The sequence below is a fragment of the Leptidea sinapis genome, chromosome 1 (assembly GCF_905404315.1).
Source record: "Leptidea sinapis chromosome 1, ilLepSina1.1, whole genome shotgun sequence".
Lineage (NCBI taxonomy): Eukaryota > Metazoa > Arthropoda > Insecta > Lepidoptera > Pieridae > Leptidea > Leptidea sinapis.
Genome location: NC_066265.1, coordinates 13,400,052 through 13,426,080, shown reverse-complemented (window position 1 = coordinate 13,426,080; position 26,029 = coordinate 13,400,052). Strand labels below are relative to the sequence as shown.

The following is a 26,029-nucleotide window of genomic DNA, read 5'->3' as shown; positions in this document are numbered from 1 at the left end:
TACATTTTCCGTAGGATGCATTATGATATTTGTGTGCAATCACCAGTCTGTCACCGTTTCTTGTATTTCTCGGATAAATATCCCTTGCTTTTGTAAATAAATGGTCATGTTGTTTGACAAAGATACATATTTCGTACATATACATACAGGGAAATGGAAGAATACGTAATTCTTTGAACAGTGGTTCAAACGAATCTAAGTAAAAAGCTCCTGTCATAGCTCTTAAGCATCTCTTTTGGGCTATGAAAGCTCTATTAGCCTCGCTGAGTTTCCCCACAAGATGAGTCCATATCGAAGTACTGATGCGACATAACCATGATAAGCTGCCAGGACTGTACTTGGTAAAGCCGTTTTACGCAATCTATATAACACATAAACATATCTATCAATTTTTTGGCATACCATGTCTACATGCTCTTTCCATTTTAGATTTTTATCTAGAAGTACTCCTAAAAATTTAACATGCAAAGCTTCTTCTATTTGGGTATTTGTATAATTTATCTTAAGGCTATAGTTATTAGAGCGGTTACTTAAACTAAATTGCATAAATGAGGTTTTTTTAATATTAACTTGAAGATTATTATCCTCTAGCCAATTTACCACTGTATTAATTTCATTGTTAATTTCACTTTCATAAATATCAATCTCATTTTTATTATTACATGTCATAATTATTGATATGTCATCGGCGAATAAATAACAGTCATTTTTTGTCACACTAGGCAGGTCTTTAATATAAATTAAAAATAATAATGGTCCAAGGACGCTTCCTTGCGGAACACCAAATCTATTTAATTTAAAGTTTGATTGCTGGGCAATTATGGTAGCCTTTTCGTCGATAGAATTGATCTCCACACATTGCTTACGGTCTTTTAAGTAGGACTCAATCCAGTTAAGAGCTGGTCCTCTAACGCCATTTTGCTCCAACTTATCCAACAAGATGGTGTGTGATACGAAGTCAAAAGCCTTGCTCATATCAAAAAATATTACACACGTTGGTTTTTTTGAATCTATATTTTCTGCTATTTTGATAACCAGTTTAAATGCAGCTAATGTTGTCGACTTGTTTTTTTGAAAGCCAAATTGTTGCTTGTTTATTATATTATTTTTTGTAATAAAATTTGTTATACGGCCATACATTGCTTTCTCAAAGACTTTTGAAAAAATAGATACGAGTGCAATTGGGCGGTAGTTATTAAGTTGCTTTTTATCGTCTTTTTTATGTAGTAGCTTGACCACCGATAATTTTAGTGCATCTGGGAATTCACCAGTTTCAAACGACAAATTGATTAGGTATGTTATAACTGGTACTAGTTCATCTTTGCATATTTTAATAATTTTTGTGAGAATTTCATCATAGCCTACTGCTTTAGTATTCCGCAACAATTGTATTATTTTAATGTTTCGTTTTCCGTTACTGGATTGAGAAAAATACTACTTCCAGTTTTATTTTGATTTATACAAGGTTTCAACTTTCGCTTTGTCAGATATTTATCACTGCTGTTAGTCAAATTTATCCAATAATCATTAAAACTGTTTGCTATATTTTTAGTGTTATTAATCTCATTATTATTTACTATAACTAATTCTATATAAGTGTCACTATTGTTACTTTTTGTTTCATTTTTAATAATTCTCCACGTCGCATAGCATATGTTTTTACTGTTTGCTATATAATGGGTATTACTCAATTTTTTTGATGTGGCAATACACTATTTAAGTGTTCTTGCATATTTCAAATAATTATTCTTATTGCTATCGTCTTTTTTTCTACATTTTCTATATCTTAATACTCTTTTTATTTTACAGCTTATTCGAATACCTTTAGTTATCCATTTGGGCTTTCCATTGGATTCCATATTTTTAATTTTTATTCTCGGAAAACAAAGTCTATATAATAGAGTTACTAAGGAATGAAATTTGCTAAAAGCGTTATTGAAATTTATTTCTTCATAGACTTCATTGAACGACAAGCTTTTTAAGTAATTTTTGAATATCTCAATATTATAATTACTATAATTACGTTTGTACATAAACATAGATATTTTATTTTTAATGTTAACACTTTCGAAACTTAGAATTTGTGCTGTGTTATGGTCAGAAATATCGTAATTATGTAAAGAACCTATAGCCCCATCAATATTACTCATTATATGATCAATGCATGTGCTATTTCTCGTTGGTAGATTAATGTGTAATCTAAAGTTAAAGTTTTGCACGATTTGCTGTAACTGTTGAGAGATTTTATTACAATTCAGTGTATTAATATTAAAATCACCTGATATAATAATTTTTTTATTCTTTTTACAGTATTTCTGAAGCACGGTTCTTAGTTTTTCAAAAACTATACTTACATCAGAATCAGGTGTCCTGTAGATACAAATGATAAACAAATTTTTGTCCACTCTGTCTATCCCACAACATTCAAATGCTTTCGGTTCACACAAAGTATGAAGGTATTCTAAATTTTTTGATCCTATCCCTTGTGATGTTAATATACAAACACCACCCCTTCTTTTTATTCTACTGTAATTTGATGCTAACAGATACCCATTTAGTTTTATATTACTTTCATGCCCTTTTGGAATGAATGTTTCCGTGAAGCATAGTATGTCAATTTTATCTGTATTTTGCAGATCTTTAACCATGATTTCTATTAAGTCTTTCTTTGCTAGAAAGCCAGCAACATTTTGGTGAAGAACTTTACAAATGCATGTTGAATTATAAATTTTTGGCACGAAAAAACAGTTTTTCCCCATTTTTGCTGTCATCAACTTTATTTGGTTTAAAATAAAAAGGAATTGTTCCCTTCTTTGGTGCATCCTGAGATGAAGTTAAAGTTTGATCATTTTTTGAAGTTACGTCATGAGTCACTTTCTTAAAATAATATGGTATCGTTCCTTTTAATGTGGAACGATTTATGTGTCTTTGTTTTTTGAAATTCAAAAACCTTTTATTGTAGTCTATTTGGTCAATTACGAGATTTATTTTATGGCACATATTATAATACGGCGTGTTATTTCGATAAATATTTTCATCGAGATTAAGAAACGTACAATTAGGAAACTTGTTACATATCAATCGCAACATGTCATTAAGTTTCAGTTCATTCAAATGCCTACTGAAAGTCACACTAGTTACAATAATATGGACTTGTGGTAGAGAATTTATTTTTGCATATAAGTCAGATGATATTTTAATTGGATCACAGTCATTTTCACCTACAGTTTATATTAATTTGTCGTTACAGGAAAAATCATACAACTCACAAGATTTGAGGATGTCCCCTGTCGTTGCATCGGGTTTGATGAACGCTTCAATTGTATATTTTTCATACGGATTGGTTCTTCTCGACTGAATGAGCGCTGAGGATAAATTTTTAGATTGTTGACTTCCTATAATGTAAATTTTTCTTCCTGATTTTCTTTGAATATTGGTACTTTTTTTAGCGAGTTTTTCATTCAATTCAGAATTTAGTGGTACTGCTGGTGCATTTTCTAAATTAATTGGTATTTGTTCTATTGCTTTATGAGATATTATATTGTTTTGTATAGAGGATTTTACTGACGGTGTGCGTTCAGATTTCTTTGTCTTTGTTCGTAGCGGTGTGGAGTTGATTGAAGAATTACCGTCGCCTAGCAATGTTTTAAGTAATTTTATTTGTTTTTCATTTTCTTCAATTAACTTTCTTTGTTTTGTGTTTTCTATATTTAGTTTGGCAATTTCTTCATGAGCACTTTCTAATTGCCCAGATAGGGTTGCTAAGTCCTGTTTAAGATCTAAAACCTGTGAGCTTTCGACAGTACCAAGATCTGGTAAACTACATGTGCTGACATCTCTGAATGTAGAATTATGTAGGTCTTCCATTGAACTACAAAATGTTATATTTTCTATTGATTGATTATGTAGTGTGAGAATATTCTTGCTGGATAAATTACTAATATTTGAAATGGTTTTATCTAACGAGATACTTTGTGTCAGCTGTTCAGTATTTGAAAGATTTTTTATTTCCTGTGTAGAGCTTTTCCTACATTTATGACATTTCCATTTGAGTCTCTTATCGGTCGACACTGACTTGTATCTTTTTAAAGTAATGCTAGCACATTTTAAGTCAAACGTGTTATTGCAATTAGTACATTCCAAATATTCTTTCACTTTTATAGTGTGTGTGCATGTTGCGCAGATATTCCTTCGTTTCGATCTGGTATACATCCTGCTATAATATTATTTACAATAGGAAAATATTATGATCTATTCTCAATCAATTATATGTAAAATTATTAAAATTATTTTACATAAATATTATGTAAAATTATTATTTACAAAAAAGCCTTAATAAAAATTAGAATACAAAATAAATTATGTACCTATAAGGATTCAAATAAAATGCCAATGAAATAAACAACAATAAAATTAAAATTGGCCAAAACATATAAATAAAAACACGTTTAGTAGATAAAAATGAAAAAAAAAAAAAAAAATAAGATTCGAACCGTATTCATCAACACGCTAGTCCGATGTCAAACGACAAAGCTATTCAATAATTTATAACCGGATTGAAATGTGTGAATCTAAGTTCACAAGCCCACGTCAAATATAGGCTCAGACGTCATAAAGATTAAGCACGGATTTTGAACTACCGTCGCAAGTTATTTTACACTAACACAAATTTACTTAGTGTCTTTGAGCGCAAAATCACAATGGTTGAATTTAGATAAATGATACCGTCACTGTTGGTTCCACGTTGTAATGAATAGCCCTTGTGTTTGTTGAATTATTATGATAGTTATCAATATCACCGTGTTGTAACAGTAATCTAATGAAACCTAATGAAACGTCGAAGAGTGCACTCGGAATTCAGAGGTATTTAGTGCCGGATGAAACGGTTAATTTCTGTGGAGTAACGCCTGTATTTGAAGCATCGATACCAAACTTCCTTATAAAACTAATGTAAAACAGACTTGATTTATAATTTTTACTTATCTTTTGACTTCAACTTTTACGGAGACAACCGCTCACTGACACCATGACACTCGAAACACAATATTGAAATATTAATACTAATATTACTCGATGAAATAAGGATTCTATAAACTGGATTGTCACACACTTTAAATTTAACTTCAAAATTTAGTATTTAGTATTACACCGTAAACATCCTCACACTACTCAAAATAATTAAATACAATTATTAAAGTGTTAGGGAGCACTCAAGAAACACGTCACTTTTGTCAACTAAATATTATTGTAATTAATTATTATTTATCTAAGTATACAAATCAAATAAATATTATATATTTAAGTAAAGTTCAGTGAATATATTTTTTTAACTGGACTCCAAATCATAATCTTTAAAATCATAGCATTATTTTTTTTTTATTGTATTCATGTATCTTTATCTAATGATTGGGATTCAATTTGATATATTTATAATTTTATAACGTTCGAGGTTATGTATTTGACTATTAGATTAAATTTTATGTTGTGGTGGTTTTTCTGTTGTTATTATAACATATAAATAATTCTTATGATTTCTGTTTTTTTTTCCAGCTGAAAGATGACATGGAAAATTATACAACGATGGGAGGTAAACCAAAGATTAAAATTGATGTGGTACCACACAATTTTGACTGTCAACCTAATCGTAAAAGACAAGGCACTACAACGGTTCTTAGACCAGCTGCAGAAAAACGACGGATACAACAAATCATTCAAGAAATTTAAATGAATCTTCAGAAAATATGGAAATTGGTAATCCTCCAGAACCAAACATTGATGCCGTATCAGCCAATACTGTTGAAAATATTGGAGTAGATTTTGCTCCTTCAATTGTAACACCTGGCCATAAGGTCACTGTTGAAACACAAACTAATATTAACCACCGGACTGTTGCTGTACAAGTAAATAGTCGTCCTAAGTATCGTAATATATATAGGAGAATAAATACTTAAATATTTTTATTTATTATATTATTTTTTACCTTGATGCCTTGGCACCTCGAACTTCAGCAGAATTAAACCGAACGTCATTAAAAAAAAAATCGGTGATCATAAATATATCAACATCAGAAATATTATCAGACTTTGACTTAATAATTCTTTTATCACACATAGTTAATCGGAACCAACTAACAACTAGTATATTAGCAATAAATTTTCAATATTATTGTCTAGTCACGTGTAATAGCTGTAAACGCTGTACTGTTATTCGTTGTTGACCAATCATGGCGCGTTTATAGTCACGTGATTTTATTTAAATTTCATCAATTTTTAATTGTTTATAATTAATTGAAAAAAAATTATTACGTTCCGGTGCAATTTATGTAAACCTTTGCATGGAGTGTTCAAATCTGTCTGTTCAAAGCGATACCAAAATTATTCCCCTTCATTCCAATATAAGTTTTAAAATAATGTCCATCTTGGTTTTTTTGTGTACGTTAGCCTCCGTTAAAATTAAAGTATTAAATTATAAATATAGTGAAATTAATATTACCTCAGTGTTTAAAAAGTTAATTAGTATCCTAATTCGAAGATAAATTGGTGTTGCACTAAAATTTCCAGTGGATCCGGCACAAATCACTGTGAACATTTTACTGTACTATCGCGTCTATTGAATAATAAGCAGAACACAACAACACAAAAACAAGAACAAGAATATTTAAAACAGTGTACAGAGAAACAATTGAATCAACACGCTGCAGTTTATAAAGTGTAACTATAAGGATAGTTACACTTTATAAACTGCAGCGTATTACAGTGAAGGCACTGTGTTCAATCTAATCTAACTGTAACTGTATTGTGTATAATTGTGTTGGGTATTACAAAAATACATTTTTTCTTTTTATGCGTGAGGGTACTTTTAAAACTACAATTAAACTTTACGTTGAGACACCTGAACTGCTTGAACTTTAAAATTTACATATTTCAGACCGTGACTCAAATACCGCGTAGCTCTGTAATAAGACGGTGGACTGATACAGTGACGACCCCAGTTCTAATCCCAAGTGAAATACAGTTTTTTTTTATCTAAATTTTTATTTATTTTATATTACTTTGGAATTCTTGGTTTGCCGAAGCTAGTGCTCGTGTCCAACCAGACATTATTTGCTGTACTAAGACTTTTCCCAGGGGTTAACAATATCACACCAGTTCGTTGAACTATGTCTCAAAACGTAACATTACGTAATCCTACTAAGAAAGTGCCTACAGATCGGTGTGAGAAATGTATAACTAGGGAAGAGATGGTGGAACTGATTCGCGACGGGATTAACTCAACCTTTGAGGCTATATTTAAAGAATTAAATGATGAGATTAAGGCTGATCTCAATAAATCAATAGCCTCTGAATTAAAGAAACAGATAAAATCGCTGCTAGTTGATATGTAACGAATGAAAGAATCTCAGGCTGGGTTACAAAATGATTTGGAAGATGCTATGCAGCTTATATGCAAACTTAAATCAGAAATTAAAAATAATGTGCAGCAAATTGAGGAAATAAAATCACAGATGGGAAAACAACAGCAATGGGGACGTTTAAACAATTTGGAAATTGTGGGTTTACCTGAAAAATCTAACGAATCTTTACCGGATATTATAAGAAAAATTGCGCTTCATGCAGGCGTAGCTCTTACTAGTGAACAAATTGAATTTATACACAGAGTACAACCGAGACAACATATATCGGGAAGACCTAAACCGATAGTTGTCAAATTAAGCAACCGTGACTTAAAGGATCATATCCTATCAGGGCTACGTAGAAAAAGAGGCATACAGACTTCTGATATAGGAATAAGTGGCAGCTCACAAAAATTCTTCGTTAACGAACATCTTACTGCTGTAAACAAAAATATTTTTAATGAAGCTAAGAAACTAGCCTTGGAAAAGGGATATAAATTTATATGGATAAGAAACTGCAACATTTTTTTAAGAAGAAGCGAACAACAGCCTGTTATATCCATCAATTCAATGAAAGATTTAGCGAAGATTGTGTGGTTGTCGTTGGTTGTTTTACTTTTATTGTTTTTTTATATTCAGCCTCACACATATTATTAACACACAATTACCTACTAATCAAGTACACATCACACTTCAAAATTTGTCACCTCACTGTACACAATTTTTATTTTATTTGGAAAAAAGGCCTTTTTTTATAAAATTACTACCAATTTATTTCACAATTGAAGAATACTTAAAAGTCTGTACTTTACTCTGCATTTATACATTTCATAATAATGGGGACTAGTATACTTAATATTTTCTATCAAAATGTTCGTGGCCTTCGCACAAAATTAGACCAGTTTAAGGGAAATTTATCACTGCAAAATTTTGACATAGTTCTGGTTACAGAAACGTGGCTAAATAGTGAATTTTACAACGGAGAACTAGGCAATAGCTACTATGATATATTTCGCTGTGACCGTTCCACCAATACATCAAACAAAAGGCATGGAGGCGGTGTTATGGTATGTATATCATCTAAATTGCAAGCGTTTGAGAGACACGACTGGGAAAGTAGCGGAGTAGAATCTTTATGGATTACAGTCCCACACACATCTTTTAGGACCAAAGGTAAGAAAAATCTTTATATAATAATTGCCTATATTCCTCCGCACTTAATGCAACCTAAACGCCTTGAAGCGTTTTCAATGTCAGTCGCAAAAGCCATAACATCTAACACAGATGACAATTTTTTAATAACAGGAGATTTCAATCTACCAAACATAGAATGGTCCACCAACTCTGGACCTTCTATATTAAGGAAAGGAAGTACAGAACTACAAAAGGTATCTGAGCTCTTTATAGAACAAATAAATGTTTCAGGACTCAAACAATATAACCTTACTTGCAATCATAGTAATAATATATTAGATTTAATATACAGTAATTTTTTCTTAAGTGTTACTAAATCTAACACAATATCTTTAGTAAATCTGTAGATAAATATCATCCATGTTTAGAAATCGACGCATCCGAACTGATGCTACGCAATTTTCCGAAAACACATCCTGAAAAACACAATTTTTCCGGGCTAGCTATGACGAAATTAACAAAGCTTTAATCGAAATCAATTGGCATCTGGTTCTTAGAGGTGTAAATATTGACGATATTGTTAAAACATTTTATACAACATTGTTTAAAATAATAGAGGAATTTGTGCCAAAAAGTAAAAAAATATTGCAGAAATATCCTCTTTGGTATTCAAAATCACTCATTCATATAATAAAAGATAAAAAGAAGGCTCATAAAAGATGGAAAACTTATAAAAATCCAAGAGATTACGATGAATTTTCTTTACTGCGAGCTCGTGAAAAACAAGTTATTAGAAAATGTTACGATTCTCACATAGAGCACTTACAAAATAATGTCATAAAAAATCCAAAACATTTATGGACGCATATAAGGAATTCAAGACAGAACAATTTGGGATATCCTAATCCAATTAGCCTAGGAAGTCAAGTTTTTTCAACAGAACAGGATGCATGTGAAGGTTTCAGTAAGTTTTTTGAAAGTGTGTTTCAAAGTCCCGCGACAAGATACAATCTCCCGCTCTTACCAGAATCTGATGATATTTGCAATGGTATAAATGTAACTAAAGAAGAAGTTTACAAGATACTAAATACATTAGACGTAAGTAAAGGCCCAGAGAGTGATGGATTGCCGAATATATTTTTACAAAAGTGTTCAAAAACTCTGACTGTACCTCTGACCCATATTTTCAATTTATCTCTTAATACATTTGGAATATTCCCGACTATTTGGAAGGAGGCCCTTATCCCCTATCCATATCTATAAAAACGGCCCCAGAAATAAAATTAAACAGTATCGTCCTATTTCAATACTGAATTCATTTGGAAAGCTATTTGAAAAATTAGTATTTAATAAAATCAATCCAATTATTATGAAACAAATTCCCTCAGCACAACATGGATTTATACCAAAATGCTCGACAGTAACAAACTTGGCTCTTTTTTCCGATTTCATTTTAAACAGTATGGATGATGGATACCAAGTAGATGTAATTTATACAGATTTCCAAAAAGCATTTGACCGCGTGGATCATATAATACTTCTTCACAAACTGCATGCTCTAGGAATTCGGGGAGATCTCTATAGATGGATAAAATCGTACATTACCAAACAAAGGCAAGCAGTAGTTACAGGTTGTCTCAAGAGTAGTTATACAGAAATTCTGTCGGGTGTACCACAAGGATCTATTTTAGGGCCTCTCTTGTATAACGCTTACCTATTCGATATTGATTTGTGGATAAAAAATTCAAAATATTTACTATTTGCCGATGACAAAAAAATTTTCATAAAAGTTGGTTGCCTTAATGACTGCGTTCGATTACAGGGAGACTTAAATAATTTGTCAGAGTATCATAAACTAAATAGAATATCGATAAATGCAGATAAATGCTTGCACGTATATTTTACACGTAAAAAACAAATATATAAATATGAGTATAAAATAGATAATCACTTAATAAAATCAGCTACAACAGTAAGAGATTTGGGAATATACTTAGATTATAAAATGACTTTAACTCATCATATGGACATAATTAAAGATAAGGCCCTTAAGCAATTGGGCTTTGTTAAACGTTCCTGTAAAACTTTTTATAATATCAAATGCATATAAATTTTATATTTCGCACTTGTTAGAAGTCTACTAGAATATGCATCCAATATCTGGTCTCCACACTATACAACTAACATACAAAAAATTGAAACCATACAAAAAAAATTCCTAAAATATTTATGTTACAAAGCATATCATCCCTACACGTCATACGATGAAGCATGTAGATTTTTTAATATAGACCCACTGGAACTCCGCCGAAACCAACAAGATGTAATGTTTCTACATTCTTTATTGCCAGGCAATACAAACTGTTCTGAATTATTAAGTGCCCTATCGTTTAATGTACCACAATATAGAACACGTCATACGAAACTCCTGGTTGCACCACGTACCAAAACGAACTATTATAAAAACTCGATTATTTGCAGGATTCAAAATAATTACAATAATAACTATGATATTCTAGATATCTTCATGTTAGAAAAGGATAAATTGAAGCGTGAAATTATTAAATTACACCAGTCTAAAGCAGTGCCTTACTCATTTGTTTAAAATATATACATATTGTTATCTACTAACCACACACATACCCTTTCACACCCACACACATACGCTTTCACACCAACACAAAAACATACACACAGTAAATAAGAAACACAAGAGGCAGTTGTTCTGTAATATATCATGTTGTAAAACTATTGTAAAATAATATTGTCAATATGAGTAATCTATAATGGCCTTAAGAATTATGTTATATATTATTGTTTATTAACGTTTACTGTAACGCTGTTGATTACCAATAAATAAATAAAATGAAATTGAAATTTCCTAATAACAAAATAAGACGTCGTATAAGTTGTCGCCGAATGAGGTCGTGTGACAACAATGTTGTGATGCTCTTTTTGTTTTTTGATTTTCGTGGACGAATATCTTGTGATGTTTATTATGCCCTTAATATATGGAATATCCCATTAAGTGTTCCCATTGGGTCCATACCAGGAAAACCACTGCTAGGAGCTCAATAGTAATATGCCTCACATTCTTCCGGCTCCACTTTTAAGCGGACGCGTAATGCCCTTTTTCTGGTATTTATTCGCCGTCCTTCTTTGTATGTGGACGAGGCTTTATCCGACCGCACGATTTATAGCGCTCCCCCCTAGCCTCAAGCGATCTGTTTATTGCATTCATTGTCGATTTTGAGGTCATAACGAAGCCACTTCAGTCACGTGGCGTACGCGGAGTGGATTCTTGTGTGTAGATCGCGCGATATGGAAAATTTGCAAGGTCGCCGTTTAATTCCCTTCATCCTTTCTTCAGAGTCAATTGGGATAGCAATAAAATTATAAGAGAAGGATAGACGGTGCCAGTTGCGAATAAAATATAAAATGAGTTTTTGAGAGACAACAGGAGAGAAAAACAAAGTTGTATCACACCGTGAATACGATAGGTCTAACTGATTTGCATCAAATTGTTCAAAATACGCTTCAGCTTCATCATCAACTAGTTCTTTGTAAAGACGAGTCCCGAACGACTTCATTGCGAGTGTTTACCTGTCCGTATTCCAGAAACGTCTCAATACGTAATACTTGTTCAAGTCTATTGTGTTTGCCTTCTATTATCTATGTGGTTATCTTCGTGGCTGTGTATATGGTTTCTGGCATACAAGCTTAGCTGATCGGTTCCGATGGTGCGGCGAGGCAGGTTCACAAGTTGAGTAAATTGGATCGGAGACATATTATAGTCCAAAATCCGTGAACCTCAATCCCGAATCGTAGATCATAGAGCTCCGGTTCGGGATAAAGGATTTATCGCGAAAGTTCAAGATGCGTAAAGTGTTACTGGCGTTTTCACAATAAAAATAATCAGTAATTAAATAATTTCCAAATAAAATAAAATAAAAACAGTTTACGATGTAAATAATGCCATCTTTAGCGTTATAATCGGTATTAGACAGGTATTAGATGAAAAGAGGAAGTGTTACCCCTTCATAAAATTGTGTATTGATGTTTTCAGTGGATGAATTTATTGATGGTCTTTTGAACCAGAAAGATGCGACGGAACAACCTTCAGACACCCAGAAACCCGAAGATATCACCATGAGGATACCAGAGTGGTACGATGAGAAACTGTACAATAAGTAAGAGTTTGTTTTATAACTTTATTTTATGGAATAAGAGGACAAACGAGCGTACGGGTCACCTGGTGTTAAGTGATCACCGCCGCCCACAATCTCCTGCAACACCAGAGGAATCACAAGAGCGTTGCCGGCCTTTAAGGAAGGTGTACGCGCTTTTTTTTGAAGGTACCCATGTCGTATCGTCCCGCAAACACCGCACAAGGAAGCTCATTCCACAGCTTAGTATTACGAGGAAGAAAGCTCCTTGAAAACCGCACTGTGGAGGACCGCCATACATCCAGATGGTGGGGATGATATCCTATCTTGTGGCGTGTCGTGCGAAGGTGGAATTCGGCGGCAGGAATCAAGTTAAACAGCTCTTCGGAACACTCCCCGTGATAAATGCGGTAGAAGACACACAATGAAAAAAAAAATTTATCGGAGAAGTAGAATAAAAAAGTAATCTGATCATAACTGATCACCACTGCCGACACTGTCTTAATGGCCTTTCATGAAGTGAAAATACATGCGGTAGAAGACACACACATAAACAAAATACTACTGGCTCAAAAAAGATTCATAAGAGCTGTGGCTGGTATCCTTCGATAGCTGCAGACCAATATTTTAAAGTGAAACTTTTATTAAATCGTCTCAAACTTTTTCGTCTGTGTGTTGCATGTCACGCGACGGTCGGGTGGCGATTACTTATTTGTGCCAGTGCTCCACGCTATTTTGTTTGTTTTTGTCAGTGTCTAATGTAAATGTTGTTACTTATGAAAGTGAAACTTTTACTTGCTTAGTCTACTTATTATTTCCCATTATCATTCCAATTTTCCAAGTATAAAATTAAGATTGATAAAGCGATATTTATACCCTTAATGGAATATTATTCCAAAAAATTTTAGTTAAATGTCTATAATGTGAAAAAAAGTTTCTTTTTTACCGTGGTTTCATAAACCACACAATCCTTTTTTTTTTATTAATTTTTAACATACTGACGGTTACCGAAACTTATGTACTAGAGGCTAGTTTATTTGTTTAGAAAAATTCAAATTTATTCACTCGGCTGGGCGACTTTTCTTTGTTTCCATCGCGTGATCCGACTAGACTTCGGTAACCCCACATTAGGACCACTTTGTACCAAAAAAACTGTCATGCTATGTGTGTAAAACTATATAATAAATTACCAAAAGAAATAAGAGAGGAGACAGTGTTAAATAGATTTAAATTTAAATTATTAACACTATTAAACAAAACGACGAAACAAGTGCCTATTTATTTATTTATTAAAGTACACCACATCATATACAATACAATTTTCTTAATCTAATGTTACAATTAGTAGTTCTAAAGTACCTATACGACAATTATGGTGAACATAAAAATTACAAAAAATCCTCCCTAATTACTTCTGAAAAATAGAACTAATATTATCTAAGCTATAATAAAAACAAAATAAAAAATGAAAGCACAAATTATAACTTTAACTTATTAAAATAATGAAGACGACAAAAAAAGAAAAACTACTTATTTGACAAATGCAGATTGAGTACCAGCTAAGTGTTTAACAACACTTTCTTTAAATCTGACCAGCCCTCCACCGAATATATCAAGTTCTGAATTGGTATCGTTTAACTTATTGTACTCAAGAATGTCTACTCTTACATTTTGTAACAACTTTACTTGTCAATGTTTCTGGAAAATACGTGCTTTTTTAGAGCCTTCCCATGTGGTATCGTCCAGGAAGTACAATGTATTACATAAATTCTATTCAAAAAGTATTTTAATACCCGACGCTAGTTAGGGAGTTATAACTTACGTATGATGACATTATTACGTATACTATGACCATTCTACTCCCAAATAAATGACTCAATTTTGATACAGTTTTTCTGTTTGCAATATGTTGTTGTGGAGATAGTACTTATTAGTAATAGGCGAGGATTTTAAGACTGTTTAAATACTGTCGTAATTTCCAGAGGGCGTCACTTCTACTGGAACAACTGCTTCCAGTTCAGTTCTTCGATGCTGGTGGGTCTGGTGGCCGTGTTTTCCGTGCCTTCCATCCTGCGTGTGCTGATAAGCTCTCGCCGGTCAAACTCGATCTTCACTTCATATAAACGCTACCTCTCCACTGTACTTCATACAATCTCGTGGTTTGAACATGACCTGAAACCTGGAACTGTGTGAGTCCTTTTTTATAATAAGTTCCTAGTCTAGCTAGAAATATTGTTATAAGAAAAGATAGTCTGCATATCATTGCACCAGCATTAAAAAATATGAACGTGATTCTAAATTAACTCTATTAGCCTTAGTACAACTACTATCCTTGAGGATTGAGGCGAATCATCAATTGAAAGACGAACTAATATTGCCATAAATATTGTTACAAGTAATTATACACTGCATTTAAATGTAACAGCATTAAAAAAAAGTGTGTGCCTGTAATCTTTACGCGCGATTGAAGTAAAACTTATTAATAATTAACTTAAGGAATAATTAACAGATACATAATATATTACATTAAATAAAGCCTTGTTACCAAGTATTCACTAGTAGTAGTACTCACGTATTACTGAGAAGCTTTGTTAGATTTTTTGCTATTTTTTTTCTCGGAAACGCTAACGATATAACTTCATCTTTTGAGCAAAGTTGGCATTTTTTCTACCTAAAATAAAAGAATGCCTTTATAAATAATATTATTTAATCAATTGAGATTTTATATATTGTACCAAAAATGATTAATGTTATATTTAATAGTAAATAGTAGCTAATATCATTAGTATTCATCAGAAAATAAACACTTACACTTTTTACAGGTGAAGTCATTGTCAGGTTCTTGATTTTCTCTTTTATGCTTATTTTTTGATGAAAGAGTAAAATGTTCCTGGGATTCCGCCATTTTATATTTTAACTGATTATTATTTTAGTTTTATATTTTGTTTATAACTCATTAATACCATTCGCACATCTTAAAATATTCACTCATTAAATAAAAAAACTTGATAAGAAATTGAAGGTTTTAATAGCACATATTAATATAACGTTGTTATTGAATATGAACGAATATGGCTGTATGTGCTCGAACCCTTTGCCTATCCTTATAATGGACGAAGAAACCAAAAAAAAATTAACGAAAAATTCTGATAACTTATATATTATTTATTACAAAAGTAGTAATAAATAAGCAAAACACTTGTAGATTTTCAAAAAATATTACTGAGCATAGTGAAATGTTTTTTTTAAACCACAAAATTATAACGGCTTAAAAAATTGTTTCAATTTACTTTTTTACTGAGCGTTACTTCAATCAGAAGAAAATTCTAAGTAACCCCAAAATCGCGCCTAAAGAAGTTTTACTTCAAAAATTAAGGTGATTCTAAATTAACTCTATTAGCCTTAGTACAAACTACTATCCTTGAGGATTGAGACCAATCATCAATTGAAACACGAACATTCACTGTGGAAATTTACTTCACCTCCAATCTTATCGATTGTTTTAGGGACTCCAATTATCGTAACGTTACGTTCAATCCATACTTTGTAAAGTTGACGATAAATAATATTAGGTTTAAGATTGGGAGAGTAGAAATCATCATTAATTCACACAAATTACCTAGCTATCACCTAGGCAACGCCTGTATAATAGACGGCAGTCAACTATACCAATCATTAAACAAAACTTTGATATTTAACGCACTCTTTTACTTTGAAAATCTACACTAATAAATGGAGAGCCGTTTATTTGTTCGGTTGTACTGCGAAAAACTTAACCGATTGGAACAATCCTTATAAGTATCCATCCCTACTCTGTGCTTATACCAGAAGATGCAGCGTGTTTAGGAAAAGATTTTAATATAAAATATGTGATTACTTAGCCGGAAACTATATTTTATTTTACTTAGAAATACCTATGAACAAATATACATCATCATCACCATCAGCCGGAAGACGTCCACTGCTGGACAAAGGCCTCCCCCAAAGTATTTCCACGACGATCCGTCCTGCGCTGCCCTCATCCAACGTATTCTAGCGATCTTGACCAGATCGTCGATCCATCTTGTGGGGGGCCTACCAACACTGCGTCTTCCCGTTTGGACTATGTCGGTTCTCCTACGGATCTCCTCATTCCTGATTCGATCTCGCAGGGAAACTCCGAAAAAACTCCGACTCTTTCTCAAAAGGCCCATAGTTAGCGACCACGTCTGCGTACCGTAAGTCATCACTGGCAACACACACTACTCTGTATTCTGTATAACCTGCCGCAGCGTATGTATGTGGTCTATGGTACTAAAGCCTTTTCGGAATCCGGATTGTCGGGAGGCTGGAAGTTGTCAAGCCTGCGCACGAGACGATTCGTGATAACCCTAGAAAACAGCTTATATACATGGCTCAGAAGTGATATGGGCCTATAGTTCTTCAAAAGCATTTTATCGCCATTTTTGAAGAACAGCACCACTATACTTCTGAGCGATGCTTGCGGCGTTTTGCCTTCGAGGATGACGGAATTGAAGAGTTCCTGGAGGGTCTTAAGTACAGGAGTACCACCAGCTCTCGGAAGCTCAGCTGTAATTCCATCATCACCCGGCGCCTTGTTGTTTTTAAGCTGTTTACGGGCCATAATAATCTCGGACAGGCTGATGTCTGGGATATCTTCGGTATAGTGTTGGCTTAATTTGGCTCTTGGGTCTTCAGCCTTGTTGGTAACAGGTGCCCGTGCGGTTGTGTATAACTGTCCGTAGAACTTCTCGAATTCCCTCAAAAGTTCGGGTTTAGACAAAACGACCCTGCCGTCACCGGTCTTCAGCTTTGTCAGTTGGCTCTGCCACATAGACAAATCTCGTGCGAATACTTTTGAAACTTTGTTACGCTATAGATAGGCCATAGGGCCGCCTTCACACAATCTGTATTGTGGCGGCGTATATCGCGAGTCAATGACTTTGAGATCTGTCTATTTAGCTGCCTATACTGGGAGGCAACGTCCGGGGACTGAAGGGCCATTTGGCGTCTTACATCCATCAATTTGTGGGTATGGTCTGAGATTTTTACTGTTCTTTTTGAACGGCTGGCCTTGAAGAACTTAGACTCAGCCGTTTGAACAGCTGCCACGAACCTGTTATTATACCCGTCCACGTCTACGCAGTCACCGAGGCATTCGAAGCGGTTTTGCAATTCGAGTTGAGTTTTCGGGGTTTTGGATCTGGATGGGTGCGGGTCGGAGCGTAGACTTCACCAGTCGAGACCGCTCAAGTTTTGGATTGATATTCAATGTGCCTCTTACTATGCGGTGATCACTCCCAGTTGGACATCATTGAATATATGTCTTTTGATCGACATAATGAAGTCAATCTCACTTTTGGTGGCACCATCGGGGTTGATCCAAGTCCATTTGCGTTGTTCTGGCTTCATGAAGAAGGAGTTCATCATATAGAGATCCTCCTTCTCCATGAAGTCAGCCAGCATCTGGCCTCGGGCGTTCCGATTTCCATAACCTAATTGCCCCACTCTCAACTCATCGCCGCTACGTTTGCCGAGTTTTGCATTGAAGTCTCCCATGACAACGTTGAAGTGGGTCTTCCGAGTGTGAATGGCTGTTGAGATGTCCTCATACATGGCCTCCACCTCGCCATCTGAGTGTGTCGAAGTCGGAGCGTAAACCTGAATGACCATCAATTGACTGTATATTACAGTCAATGACATTTCATTACATATGACAATTCATTAACGGCCATTTTCAATAACGTATCTCTAGTTACGGATACATTGCTATCAAGATCTTATCTATCCATAGTTAGGTCCAATATAGTTATAAATGAGCGAGCGCGAGAAACTTCTTTATGAGGCAAAACGTTTGCCAGGTCACCAAAATACAAATGTTTTTGTTCTACGATCAAGTACCTCCTTCCCCTCCGTGTGCGACATCCTGTATGAATAATATTTATTAAACGGAATGATTCATCAACGCACAGTCTAAGTCGCTCTTAGTACTGTATATCCTGCGGCTGGAGCTACAAACTTAAGATTTCGCACATAGTGGGAACTACGAATGGAAAACCGGATCCGTAAATATCTCCCATAAATATATTAAGGGTAGAACGGTTCTAATAAATTTAATTAGAACATAACAATGCTTTTTACTATATTGACGATACTTATTATGATTTTGTGAAGTAAAATTAAAATCCCTTCGAGAAAGTGTACCAAGAGTACTGGCAGCAAATCCGCGTTGGATAGCTAGACCGTTGACTGAAATAGCTGCCAGCGCTTGGGTTTCAAGTAGCTAAATTCACACCCGTAGACAGTACTTTGTGCATTTTCACGATTCTGGTCCCCCAGGCTAAACGGCACAAAATATATGTAAGACTCACTAAAACGGACGATATTTGTGACGTTTGCTGTCTTTTTTATATGAGAACGACAAAATGTCGACACAAATTGAATGCCACACCAGTGCCTTCTCCTTGCCCAATGTACATGCCATCGCGAAAAACAGAATCATTTGGCTCTAAAACAGCCAGTATGTTAAGAGCGGCCGCGCATGACTAGCGTGATGTATACGGCCTACCGAGTTTAGGCAATGTAGACTATGACGTCATAGACCTCTGCAACTACCTGCACGCCACGTGTTAAGCAGTTGTATGTAAGTTCGTCAAGTTCAAAGTAAATGGTTCGGAGCCTGATGCTTCTGCTATATATGTGTATGTATTTTTCATAATTCCACTCCAATTCTCAGGAGAAGGGTCGTTCTTTTAATAAGAGTAGTTCGTACCTACAATTGAAGGTAAAAGTCTAACTAACCTTATTATTTCCATTGAATTACAATTTATTCGATTCTGGACGCAGTGTTAGTAGGACTCATTAGACTAGACAAATGGCCACCCTCTCCAAATAAATTAAAATAAAACCTTATTATCCCTTGACGGAAGTTTAAATAAAAGTATTGTTTCTCAGGTCATGGAGGTCCTTAATGACAGTTCGTAGTCGCCACTTAAAGGCGAGTATCGCATCAAAGATGAAGGGCCAAGGAATAATCTCTCAGAGAGACTTGGCTCTCACACAATTCGGCTTCTTTGGGTTCGCCATGCTGAAGCCAGACAAGTTCGGAATAAGACAGTTGGAACCTGGAGACTGGGAAGCTTATAATCACTTCTGGAGAACAATAGGATACGTTATTGGCTTGGAAGATAAGTAAGTCTTATCAACTTGCTTAATACTAATTATTACAAGATGTCTCAATGATATAAGATGGTTAAAAAAAGATTATTTTAGAAAAATCTTGTTTTAGAAATCAGGATGTTGTGTAATCGCCATTCTTGTGAAAACACGCCTACAATACAATTAGAAGAAATACGATAGTCAGCGGTTAGCATCAGTGTCAAAAGCGTCATATTATAATATCTGTATATATTTAAGTGGTAAGCTGTACGCGCCAATTACATATGGCTGTTTCTTTAATATAAAATAGCATTGAGTGCAAGTACAATTATGACAAATTTGTAGATACAACATTTGCCGGAAGAACTTCGAAGAAACCAGGGCTGTGTGTAAGATTATCCTGGAGCGAGTATTTACGCCGTGTCTCGACGTGGTCCCGGAGGGCTTCGAGCATATGACCCGCACAATGCTGGATAGTATGCGGTACGTGAACCCCACCATCGATGTGGAGGCGCTGCTGTACTGGACTAAGTACCTCGCAGGAGTGCCCGGCTATATCTACTCGGAGGGCGAGCGAGCTGAATTACAAGATACCCTTAGAGCCAAGCTGAAGGGAAGATCTAATGATATTGGTAGGTTCATAATCTCCTATTTTTTTCTTTATGGTGATAAGTAGTCGCCCACTTACTGTCAAGCAGCATCTGTATTCTTTATGGAAGAAGACAAACGAGAGGATTACTTGATGGTCATTCATCGCCCATAAGGAGGAATGGAAAAAACGCATGCGTTGCTGGTCTTTTAGGTCCTGTTCAAATACAGCGAACAACACCTAAATAAGGCTAGCATCCCATCTCTTTCACTCGCCTCACTCTTAGTCTTTCGTTTCTTAGAGTTATTTTGACGCCGTTCGTCGTGTCATGGCACCGGCCTTAGGCGTATGTTACGTATCTCAGTCAAGCAATCAAAACTCATTAATTCATTTTGGTCAAATATGGTCAATTTTATTGTTAAAGTGAAACTTTTATTATCAACCTCAAATTTTTCTCGCAAGTCGAATTACAGCTGGCCACTGATAAGGGGTGAAGTCCGATATTTAATTTATAGTTATTTATGCAACTGTTGTGTAAAAAGGGGTATTAAAACACGAATGTGGGTTAAAATAGCATCACATGAGTGTTTTTATTCCTAATTATCAACAGTTGCATGCAAGACTTTATCTACACCCATAATATGAATCCTCTATAAAAGATTCTGAAACAGTTAGCTTACTGGTAACATTAAAAAAGCCAGTCCTAGTAAAATTTACATCACCCAAACGAGTATTGTAATGTTGTACTGAATTTCATTACAACACTCGTTTGGATGATCATTAGATCATCCATTATCATCATCATCCATAACCATTAGGTTATTAAGACATTAGCTAACCGTTTTAAAATCTTTAATAGAGGATTTAAAGCATGGATGTAGATAAAACTACTTATTTCCTTCAAAATTAGCAGAAATATTACGTCTGTTGTAAAAAATAATGTTTTCTTTCTTATATTAGGCGTAGACACAGCGGAGCTGCTGCTATCAAAACCAGCCATTGAAATATCCCCGCGTACACCGCGACTGATCTATCTCCAGGACTACGAAACCATAGAGTCGATACCTGAGTACCAGCGACTTGACCTAACCGGCCGATATAAGCTGACATTTAATTACATACTTGGATCTTTGTACACTTCGTTCATCTTCCGATGGTTTATCAATTTAAATTTCTTCCAGGCTCTATTTCTGATGAAATATTTACCATACCTAGCATTCTTTAAGTTTGGGATCACCGCTTCGTATGTCAATATATTTAAGGAGGATCCTGTCGATGACACGGTTCCTAAGCCTAACTCTGAGTATACTAAGCCAAGACAAAGGAAACCGTTTTATAAAGAAATTTTATCCTTTCTTTGGTAGTATTTCCATTAGATCAGCTGTTAATTTCTTTATCTACACCCATGCTTTAAATTCTCTATTAAAGATTCTGAAACAGTTAGCTTATTGAAAACATTAAAACACCCAATGTTCTAATAACCATTACGTCATCCAAACGAGTGTTGTAATGTTGTACTGAATTTCATAACAACACTCCTATGTTTTTTTTGATCCCTTCATGCGCAAAGAGTTTCAACAGACAGCCACATTCTTATTGCTCGATGCGTGGTATCTGTATAAATTTCAAAAAAAGAACATTTCCGTTTACGCGCGTTCCACACTACCGGTACGTCGTAGTAAAAAAAAGTAGGTTATTTGAATCCCCGCCATTTTGCTTCGATATTTTTATTGTTTTGTTTACAAAAAATTAGCGATTCATTTTTAACGCTGCAAAAGGACATTATATTCTAGTGAATTTTAATTATTGCACTATACAAAATGTAAATTACTACTAAAATAAATAATTGTTTCAATACTTAGTTTATATGTATATAATCAGTAATGAATGATATTAGGTTACTACTAGGACTGGTGTTTTAGTGTTAGCAGTAAGCTAACTGTTACAGAAGCTATTAGAGGATTCATATTCTGGGTGTAGATAAAGTCTTGTATGCAACTGTTGATAATTAGGTATCAAAACACTCATGTGATAAATCCACATTCGTGTTTTAATACCCCTTATTACACAACAGTTGCATAAATAACTATTGATATGTTTGCGCGAAAACATTTATTTCAATTATTTTTTTTCTATCGAACTTGAAAGATGTATAGCTCTCCTCGATAAGATGTGGTTCTGTAGACATATTATGAGTTAAAATAGGCTTATGGTAGCAGATGTATGATACAAATATAGTATTTAGATCAACTAACGTCAGGTTGTTGAATTTGCGTGACAGTGTGCGAACGCATCGTAAAAGTTTACTTTAATAATATTTGCCTAACGCGCCAAAAGAAGTACCTATAACTTCTGACATTATTACTTATATAATTTTTGTTCCACTTATAATAGCTTGGTATCTATGTCTGTTTGTATGTAACGGAATCTTTGAACTGATTTTCTACCCCTTCAACACCTCGAATTAATTTGAAACATTGCACACTGCTCAAGGTTTGGTGTATGTTTATTAATTCTAAATTCAGGGTGTTAAAAATATCCTGTACTATATCTTGAGGCGTATATTGGCATCAAGTAGTGAGAACAAATAAATATAAATTTTCAGGAAATAAGCACATTAAAAAAGTAAAAAACAATTATAACGTACCCAACTATAAAGGTATATAATATGAGGTTAGGACTCCCTGCGGCCATTTTAATTTTTCCCCCCCACACACTCATTTCATTCATGTACCATGAAGGGCGCGGGAGCAGCGGGAAAAACGAAAGTTTTGTATTAATAATAACCCTGTGTTTAGGTCACTCCCATCTGCCTGATAATCTGATGCGCACTATAGTTGTACCAATAATCAAAAATAAAACTGGTGATGCATCAGATGTAAACAACTATAGACCGATCTATTTGGCCACAGTGGTCGCTAAAGTGCTGGACAGCATGCTCGGTAAGCATCTGGATAAATACGTCTCGTTAAACGACGCGCAGTTCGGTTTCAGGCCCGGGCTTTACACCGAGAGTGCTATCCTGGTCCTTAAGCAGACTGTACGGTATTACACTAGTAGAAAGATCCCAGTATACGCATGCTACTTTGATTTATCAAAAGCTTTCGATTTTGTATCGTACAATGAAACTTCTATACCCAGGGAAATAGTGCAATTATTTATGCATTGGTATAATAAGGAAAAGAACTACGTAAGATGGGCAGGCTCTGCCTCGGAGGAGTACGGGCTGGAATGCTGGGTGAAGCAGGGGGGGCTGACCTCTCCCAAGCTCTTCAGCCTGTATGTCAACCGACTGATCGATGAGCTCAGCAGCTCCGGCATCGGGTGTCAGATTGATGGAGTGTGCGTGAACAATATCAGCTACGAAGAGGATATGGTGCTGCCGAGCCCATCGATTGGCTACTGAGAATTTGTGAGTGCTATGCGGTGGCACATGGGCTCAAATACAACGCGAAAAAGAGTGAAATATTGTTCTTCTGGCCGGATAAAAAGCGATACACATTCGTTCCGACATTCAGCTTATGTGGTACAGAGCTCTAAATTAAGTCACTGGGTTACCGAGGATCTCAATGACAATATGGATATTGAAAGAGAGCGCTGTCTGTCCGATGCAACATGTTGACCTGCAGGTTTTCACGATGCACGGAGACTGTTAAAGTTGCGCTTTTTAAATCGTGCTGTCAGTCATTTTACACCTGCAGCCTATGGGTTAACTACACACTGCGGTCATACAGCGATCTGCGTGTTCAATACAATAACGCATTCCGGGTGCTGATGGGACTGCCGCGCCACTGCAGCGCCTCCGCTATGTTCGCGGCAGCTCACACAGATGGCTTAGCGGCCATCATGCGCAAGCGGTACGCTTCCACCATGCGCCGCATGCGCGAAAGTCCCAACACCATACTGCGTACGCTGTCGGACCGGTGGGACTCCCCGATGCTGGATCGTTGGATACGGCTGCACGCAGTCGTATAGTAATATACCGTTATCATCGGGAAGTCCACCCGGCCCAGCCTGTTCTTTTATTTTATTTATTTTCTAAATATGTGATTTAATAATGATTTATTGTTAATATGTGATTTAATATTGAGTTATTGATATATTATTTAATGATGATTTAATAAGTTATTACTAGTACTATTTTGTAAATTTGCAAATTGCACTAACAAATATGGATGTAATCTCATGAATGAATCAGAAATAAATGATTATTATTATTATAATAAACATCGCCCGCCTTGATCGTTTGAGCCGCTTCGCCGCGCAGCTGATGCTTGCTATACGCTATTGGACCGAGGTCAGGGCGATGAGCTTAGTTTACTGATAGAATAAATAAGTCAGGGGTTCTCAAGATAGGTAAAGACGAAAAAACCAAAAATAAATAATAGTTAGAAAACACGCTTGGGGTGTATTTCAAGATATTTTCAAAATGACTCTTCTTCAACCAATATTTGTGAATAAAACATTTATAAAGCAAAGTCACATCAACTACCCTTGCCTTTTTTACGATAAAATACATTTTTTTTGTTACTTAATCACACCATTCGTAGTTTATGCTTATTAAGAATTATTTTCTACTTTTCAGTTTAGTTTTCATTAAAAACGTTGTTTTTAGTTGTATATAAACTATTTATTTTATATTATATTCACTTAAGAAAGAGTGAAGTATTATCGCTAATCGTAGAGGATTAATGATGCTGAGGTTTGCCAAAAATCAAATTCCTCTTATTGAATTGGAGCGCATTTTTTTAGTGTGTAATATCTTACGTAATATAAGTTCACCAATCAAATGCTCCTTTGTTTTTTAAGTTCATTTGGTTACCATTCAAAACATCTGGTTTGTTACACAACTTTTGCCCAATTGTTTTCTTTTTTTTTTATGATAATAAGGGGCGAGACGAGCTGTACGTTCAGCTGATGGTAATTGATACGTCCTGCCCACTACAATGTAGTGCCACTCAGTACATTACATTATATTTACATTTTAAGTTTCCATTTAGAATGTTAAAAATAAAATCCCCAAAAATGTTAAGTATTTTTTTACCTCTCCACATATTTCTGTTGCAACCATACTACATCATAAGTTGTCAAGCTGGTAAAATCTCATTAATTTAAAATATATTAACTACCTAAGTATGTAAATATATAACAAAACGGGTCGCAACAAAATATTTCACAATAGACAATGTGTAGTTTATTTATTTATGTATCTTAGATCATTTATACATTTCGATAGACTATGCTGTGAAAACGTTAAAAAATGTTGAGTTTAGAACTAACCTCTATTTTGAGCAATTCACGCACACTAAGAAAGGTCATACAAATCGCGAGTTTTAGACGAAGCTTGTCACGCACACTTAACTAATATTCCTGGCCTATATTTATCGGTTATCAAACAGCAAGAGACTCTATCTAGACGTATAAATTATCTATGACTTATAATTTGTTCACCTAGTAAAGTATTTTCTCTAGATTTGAGACTGCATGGATTTACCATAATTATTTGTAATTATTCTATTATTAATATCTGTAATTAGTTTTTTTTTTGCAATTATGTTCATTAAACAGACTACAACCATGATTGCCACT

At 34.7% G+C, this 26,029-nt stretch overlaps 1 protein-coding gene across 1 annotated transcript; it reads left to right on the top strand.

Annotated features, from left to right (window-relative positions):
- Positions 1-11,762: 11,762 nt before the first annotated feature.
- On the top strand, positions 11,763-25,472 carry LOC126966975 (uncharacterized). The gene is made up of 6 exons (XM_050811295.1): positions 11,763-11,864; positions 12,594-12,717; positions 14,676-14,882; positions 19,648-19,884; positions 20,197-20,483; positions 21,401-25,472. The coding sequence occupies exons 1-6, from the start codon at positions 11,849-11,851 to the stop codon at positions 21,802-21,804; spliced, it is 1,275 nt and encodes a 424-aa protein (XP_050667252.1). The 5' UTR covers positions 11,763-11,848; the 3' UTR covers positions 21,805-25,472.
- Positions 25,473-26,029: the final 557 nt, after the last annotated feature.

Bases quoted from the DNA above. Each gene is read 5' to 3' on its own strand.
- LOC126966975 (XM_050811295.1), top strand. The intron at 12,718-14,675 runs GTAAGAGTTTGT...CGTAATTTCCAG, and splicing joins GATGAGAAACTGTACAATAA to AGGGCGTCACTTCTACTGGA. The intron at 14,883-19,647 runs GTGAGTCCTTTT...ATTGTTTCTCAG, and splicing joins GACCTGAAACCTGGAACTGT to GTCATGGAGGTCCTTAATGA.